The following is a 7,559-nucleotide window of genomic DNA, read 5'->3' on the forward strand; positions in this document are numbered from 1 at the left end:
GCCCTCCTCCCTCTGGACAGTTTCCACCATGAGGGAAAAGGAGGGCCGGGAGTGAGGAGCCGAGGAGGGATGGCTCTGGACGGGGTCCCACCCGCTCACAGGCACACAAGCTTGGTTCTCAGGAAGCTCGGAGCCAAAGCTCTGCTCACTGCTAGCCACTTTATGGGGCTTATGACACACTTCTTTAAAAATTCATCTTATTTCAAAATCCATAGTTCCTATGGGTTAAATTATGAAACAGGGTTTTGCAGATGTGATGAAATCAAGATGAGGTCCTTATGGTGGGCCCTGACCCAATGACTGCGGCCCTTGTAAGAAGAGAGGGACTTGGAGACGGAAAGATTCAGGGAGACACAGAGAGGGAGACCACGTGAGGACAGAGGCAGAGATAGAAGGATGTGGCCACGAGCCAAGGGATGTCTGAAGCCACCAGGAGCTGGAGGAGACAGGAAAGAGCCTCCCCTGTCACCTGTGGAGGGAGTGGCCTGGCCAGCATCCAGGACCGTGAGAAGATAAACTTCTGTTGTAGGAAGCCCCCTAGTTTGTGGTCATTTGTTACAGAGGCCCTGGAACACTAGCATGAGCACCTGTTTGGTCTCAGGTGATTGTGTCTGCTGCTGTGAATAAAGGAGACACAAAGCAGATAGGACCCTGAGGCACCCCCTGGCACCCCTGGACAGCAGGTATGCTGATGGTGAAGGAGGCCTGTGGGCACAGAGGGGACCTGGATGACCCACAGCTGAGGTTCTGAAGAACCTCTTCCTCTTGTGCCTGGGTCTCAGCCATGTCCAAGGCCCTTTAAGGCTGGAGCTCCTTGGGGAGCCATGTATTCTCCCCTGGGGCCGGTGCAGCCCCCGCAGATGCACTCTTCCCCACCTCTGAGTCTCCCCTGCATACTTCCCCCTCCCTACTCTGCTCCAGCGCCCCGATGATTGAGTTGAATGTCCCTTTTGTTCACAAAGCCCTGCTTACCTTGCACTTGTCACAGGCACTTTACCTAGATTTTTACGAGGCTACCTGCGCTGCATGGTGAGGCTCTGTTACAGTAAAGAGGACTCTGTGCCCCACACTCAGGACCTCACAGGCACAGGCCCTCCAGTGCTCAAAGCCTGCCCCGGGGAGCCCTTCACCCACCCAGGCTGCTGGATCACCCGCCCAGAGCACTTTCAAACCCCCACTGCTGCCCCTCATTCGCTCCGCTCCCCCAGGTGCTGGCCTCGGGAGGGGGGGGGGTGTTGAGAACGTTGTGAGTGGGGAGGAGGGTGAAGAAAGATGCACACTCATCAGGCCCTGCCCTGGAAGTGCAAACTAGGCCATATTTGCCAGAGTTTCTCTCCAGAACCACAAAACCGCTCTGCACCCCACAGCCTCAGGTTCTAAGGGAAAATGAACCTGGATTAGACTTGCTCTCCAGTGCTGCCTGCTGTGTTGATTCTGTCTGGGATGAAGGTGATGAAACAGAAGATGAGTTGTCACATGTCCCAGACGCGTTCAGGGATGAAGTCTCCATCGGCTTTAAACCATGGCACAGGTGGCTGACCACAGGACCATTCCAGGTGTGAGCCTATTGTCGGGACAGGTGAAAACCATTCACCCGGATGGGCTTCCATGGCAACACAGGAGCAGGATGACCGGAGCTATACAAATGCCCCTGACCCCAAGCCTGGATCCATCGCTGCCTCCTGTGGGCTTCATTTCTCCAAGAGAAGAATGAGCTGGGAGTGCTGCCCTTCTGCATTGCATGAGGGGTGTATAGAGGGTGATGTGATGATCATTTTCATACTGCATAATAATTATAGCCAATCTGCATTAGCAGTTATTAGTTCTTGGGCACCTGAGCACCATAAGAAAGCAGCCCACGGATGCCCTTCCCTGTGTCCATCATCACCCATCCGGGGGGCACTGGGAAGGGTCTTACAGGAGTCACTGGAATCTCTAGTTTAGGGAGCGGTCTCCTCCTGGAAGGAGAAAGGAGGAGAAAGGGGGAAGGGGGAGCCTGGGACAGGTTGAGCCCCTGGGGTAAGCATAGGGGCCCCTGCACGACCTGTGTGTTAGTCAAGAGCACAGATGACAGGGTGGTAGGACCAGGCTGGGACGGAACACCTACTGACCAGCAGCCAGGACACTTTCTGGAAATTCTTACCCTTTTGAAGCCTCAGTTTTTAGTGGCAAAAACACAGGGATAATGCAAGTGACCATGAGAGCCAATACTCTGCCAGGTCCCAGGCACTGTTCCAGGAACTGCCATGCGACCCTCGAGGTGGCGCTGTTTCCCCCTCCACTGTGTACTCCAGGTATTATAAACTGGGGCCTACGGCCCAATCGAGCCCAAGGCCTGTTTGTGTGTGGTCTGTAAACTAAGACTGGTGTTCTACCAAACTTATCAATGGCATAACTGATCAAGATGGGTAAACTGAGGCAAAGAGTAGGCCTGTGGCTTGCTGCAGGTCACAGGGTTAGGGGAAATTTGTTCAGTGATAATAATGACAGTATCTGAGGCCAAGGGGTTGTCCATGGGCACAGAGGGGACCCACCCTTTCCTGGCAGCACAGAATTGCCCAGGTCCCTACCCAAGTGACAATGTGCTTAAAAAGAAGATTGTGAGCTTGGACAGCCCGGCCACCTCGCAGCAAACACAGGGAGCCCATGTGGGCAGGACCAGACGTCTCCCAGGTCAGAGCTGCCTTCCACTCTCCTTCGGCTGGAGCAGCTGGGGGACGGCATCGGGAACAGGGCTGGAGCGTGGGCGGAGGGCATTGGTGGGAGAGCAGTAAAGAGGTCGTGGTGAGTCACATACAGTGAGTAGGAGGCTCAGGTGGCTCTCAAAAGACTGGAATTCTTCTGTAAAGTCACATCTGATGTGTTTCCCCGTCCAACGGCTTTGACAGTGAGACCAGGCAAAGAAAAACCAGCTGCTGGCCCCTTGTCCAGGCTGCCCTCACCTGGCCGTGGTTGACATCCAACCCCAGAGCCAGGCAGACAAAACGCTGTAACACAAATCAAAGCAGAGTTGGGGCAAACCTTTTGACAATTCTTTCCTTGTGTCATAGACCACCCATCCAGTAACAGTGAGATGGTAAGTCTGCTTTAGCTCAGCTAGGGAGCGGGGAGACACTAGGATGCAGAGAGACACTAGGATGCGGAAAGCAAGCTCTTCACTAAACCCCATCTGAGTGACAGAGGGCGGGTATCGTCCCTTCTACAATTCCTCGCTTTACCTTCTGGAATGTGAGAGTCAGAGCAATGAATTCTCACCTCTTCCCAAGGGGAAGCTTCTGTCCATGAACAGGAGGCAGTTCCTGGACATGAAGGGACCACTTCCTGGGCCACTTTGAAAACCAGGCACATGTTGGCTCCATCTTGGCTTCCTGCTTCACCTGCTGTTCCCTGCTGAGTCTAATCTCTTCCCAGGTGCCACCTCCTCCGGGAAGCCCCACCACTACTTGTATTGCTTGCTCACTGACTGTATGCACACGTCCCTTTCATCCATTTGTCATCCTCCGCATAGGGAGGGGAATCGCTCCCTCCTCTGCTGCCCAGGGATGGGACCTGGAGATGCTCGGTGGAGAGAGCTGCGTACAATGAAGAAAATAGGGATAGCTGAAGGGTTTCCACAGTCCTGTGGGTGTGTGCTTCCCCTGTCTGCACTGTGCTAGGGGCCACCGTCCCCTACACAGGCTCCCCCAAACAAGTGTCATTTGTGGAAAGCAGGAGCACTGGAATTAGATCCCATTTTGCTGTGGAAATACGTGGGTGGTCTGGGCCAAGTGGTTCTTGAGAAAAAGATGGGATGTTCACCAAAGAATGTCCAAGGAGAGAGAGGTGGGTGCAAGGGCGCCTTTATTCAAACAACAGCTGGCACAGAGGCTGGAGATGACCGCTCAGATCTGCATACCTTCAGTATCCTTAGAGGCCTGAGGCTCACAGTGGAATGCTTTCCTGCCGGCCCACTCCTCCCACAAAGACAAGGGCACCACGGGGCCGGGCGGATTCCACTCTCATCTATCAGACGCTTGCCCCATGTTGGCTGGAATTTTTCTCAAAAACACCTTTTTTTTTTTTTTTTTTTTAAATAATGAAAGGTCTTTTATTTCCTTGGCAAGCTCCGTTGTTTGCTCTCACATAGTCCTTTTGTCTTGGGCTGTCAGATACCAGGATGCAGGGGGGATGTGCTGGGGACAAGCTCACAAATTGCAGAGCTTCCCTGGCGGGCCAGGCCAGGCCAGCACCTGTGAGTTCCTTTTGGAAGCTTGCATTCATCTGCGGCTCCCTCCTCACCATGGACCCACAGGGGGGTACAACCAGAGACCTGTGGCTTGTGGGCCCCCATCTATATGATGAGAAGGTGCACAGCAGCTGGCAGGCTGGCAGGCCTTGGAAAATATCTGCAGCCACCTCAGAAGGAACCAGCAATGCCCTGGGTGTGCCCAGTGAAGTCTCTCTCGGATGAAATAGAAGTATGAACCCCCAGAGGTCTTTTGTGGGAGGAGAAGGACCAGAGTGGGGTCAGCAGGCCATGGCTTACCACAGATCCCAGTGCCCCCCAAGTGCGCTAAAGGGATCCCCAGCAGAGCCTCAGCCAACACCAGTCACCAGGAGGACACCAGGAGGCAGTAATGTTCCTTGCTAAACAGAACGCGTACCGATAAAAATCGGGGTTCTCTCTCTGGCCACTTGCTGGGGCCACTTGAGCCCCTAAGAAGCTGGCACAGTTTTTACCTCTATTTTTAGTAGAGCTGGCAAGGTTTAGGTTTGACCAGCCCACAGAACCACTAATGAATAAACCCAGATTGCACAGCCCTGAGGCCTGAGGCCTGAGCCATTAATGACCCATCCTGCTCATCACCAATACATCAAGAAATCCATCAGCCCTACTCTTGAAATATACACAGGTTCTGGCCAAATCCTCCCTCCTTTACCACTGCCACCTGGGCCCAAGTATTTGTCATCTGGACCTTCACTGTCCCCTGTGGTCACCGTTAACCACGGTGGCTGTTTAAAGTCAAAGTGATTAGAATTAAATAATATTTGAAGTTCAGTTCCTTGGTAGAACGAGATCTCTTTCTAGCGATTAACAGCCACATGTGACAAGGGGCAATCACAATGGTGCATTGTAGGACATAAGCACCATGGCAGAGTGTGCCACTGAGGGGTGCTGGTTTGGGCCATTGCAGTGGCCTTTAGCTCTTCTCACTGCTTCTGCATTTGTACCCCATTGTAGCTTCTTCCCCACCAGCAGCCAGAGTGAGCTTTTAAATATGTCAAGTAGAGATCTACACGGCTCAGTCACTTCCTTCAGGCTCTGTTCCAATGTCACCTACCACCGAGATTCCCCTGCCCTCTCTATCTAACATTGAATCCCTACGCCCCTCTTATCCTTCAAACAGCTTTTCCTTCAGCACACACAATGTGGATGCACCCTGTATTGTCCATCTCACCCACCGCAACGTGTGTTCCATATTCTGCCCTCAGAACTCAGAACACAGCAGGTAATCATTAATTATTTTTTGTACAAATGAATGAACTAGCTTTACCTACATTGGATGAACATGGTGGTTTTACAGTCTTCCCCAAATTTTTGGATACTCCTTTTGGATTTTCTTGTCTTCAAAAGGTGGAGCTTAATTTCACTCTCCTCAAGCATGGACTAGATTTAGTGACTCACTGCTCATAGTGTTTGACTTGTAAGACGAGGTCAAGGACACTGTAGGCTGTGCCTGGCTCTCCTGGTCACTTGCTCTTGGGGACATCAGCACCATGTTGTGAGGACACTCAAGTAGCCCCATGGAGACATCCATGGGGTAGTGACTGAGGTCTCCTGGCACCAGCCAGTGCATGAGTTCTCCAGGCATGACCTTGGAGCTGGACCTTTTGGCCCAAGCAGGCCTTCAGACGACTGCAGCCCAAGTAACATTTTGAATGAGAGACCATGAAGCTAGTGTCACCCAGGAACTCAGGATCCTGGCCCATAGAAATTGTGTGAGATGCTAAACACTGATTGCATTCAGCTGCCGTGTTTTGGGGTCTTCTGCAATGCAACAATGATAACTAACACAATGGGAAGGGGCCTTCTTCGAAACACAAACCTGGTCATGCCATCACCAAGTTTTGACCTACACGCTTCTAGTAAAAACATCCACTTTCTATTCTGCAATTAATCCCACGTGACACATATTAACTATGTACCTGCTGTGTATCCAGCACTGAGAATAGAAAAAAAATTAGGTTGAGCCTGACTCAGGATGAAGAAGCTGTCCCTGCCAGTTTCTGCTCCAGTGGCCAGGGAGCCCCTCATCTCTCTGTACAAGGAGGCAGGACCCCAAGGCAAAGACATGGCCTTGGCCGCCATCTTCTCCCTCTCAGCATGTGCTTCCTGACCTTCCTGCTCCACTGCAGAGGCTGACATGGCAGCTTTCCCTACAAGCATGGTTTATTCCAAGGCCTCAAGAAAGGGAACAGCCAGCTTCCTAGATGTGATGGCCTCAGTGATGTAGTTTAAGACCGTAAATCACAATGAAATGGACACGTCTGAGGATGGTCAGTGGCAGAGACCGACTGACAAATTATGACCAGCTAAACAGGATGTCCCTACTCTGGAGAACCCATGTTGAATGTGACCTAGACAAAAAGAAACTGGTTTTTCAAGAGCAAGTTGTCCATTCCGAGATATCTCATTACAGGCACAGGCAGTACTTACTGTCCCCAAAGAGCAGGGAGAAGCTTGGCACGGAGGCCATGTGGTCTCTGGGAAAGAACCCTGCTACGGGTGAGACCATCTACAAGTCCCGCTCCTGCTCTTCCCACTGTGTGGCCTCAGGCCACTTGTTGCTGTCTCTGAGCTTCATTTTCCTGTCTACAAGAAGCAAAAGGCCGTCGTGAAGACTCAGGAAGAGAACAAGTGTGAAACACCCTCATGGTCCACGGCCTGCACCCGCTAAATGCCGTTCTCCATCCCTTTATGGCATCTCTCCAGCTACTTTCAGGGGTCGATTCTCGGTGAACTCTCCTCGCCCAAACCCTCCTTGTCCTACTGTTCAAGCCCTCATGGGTGGAGCCCATGCTTGGCAGAACACAAATTTCTCTAGTCATACCTCTCTGGTGGACTCAGAGAGAAATGAATAGGCTGGTCCTGTGTCTTTGTAAGATCACAAATGGTAAAAATCTCTCTCAGGGCCACTGCTTACCCGATCCTGGAAGCCTCCTCCCATGTCCTCCTCCTGCTGCGCTTGGGGGTCACAGTGGCCGAGCTGACCCTGGGCCAGCCCCTCTAAGCTGATGGCCAATGATGTTGGGTGCCAGCAGACAAATCCAGCTGGGATGCAGGGCATGCTGCTTCTGAGCACAACATCACATCATCAGTGTCACTTTAGGTGAGCCACACACGCCCCCTTCTGGGCCTCACTTTCCCCACAAACTAAAAGGGCAGGGCCAGCCTTACAGGTGCCAATGCTCCGAGTACAGCTAGGCAGATGGGGATGAGTCAGACTATAAATCTCGACTAAAGACAGATTATAGCTGATATGGCCGGAGATGCTGGCAGATGTCTGAGGATGGAGCCT

At 52.2% G+C, this 7,559-nt stretch overlaps 1 protein-coding gene across 1 annotated transcript in view; it reads right to left on the reverse strand.

Annotated features, from left to right (window-relative positions):
- The window catches only part of LOC136381471 (uncharacterized), a 38,473-nt gene extending 31,145 nt beyond the window's left edge, over positions 1-7,328 (reverse strand). Inside the window, exon 1 of the mRNA XM_066350207.1 lies at positions 7,185-7,328. Coding sequence (XP_066206304.1) covers positions 7,185-7,328 — 144 coding nt within the window. The remainder of the gene's footprint in view (positions 1-7,184) is intronic.
- Between the last annotated feature and the right edge of the window lie 231 nt (positions 7,329-7,559).

Source organism: Saccopteryx leptura, chromosome 9, assembly GCF_036850995.1.
Source record: "Saccopteryx leptura isolate mSacLep1 chromosome 9, mSacLep1_pri_phased_curated, whole genome shotgun sequence".
NCBI lineage: Eukaryota > Metazoa > Chordata > Mammalia > Chiroptera > Emballonuridae > Saccopteryx > Saccopteryx leptura.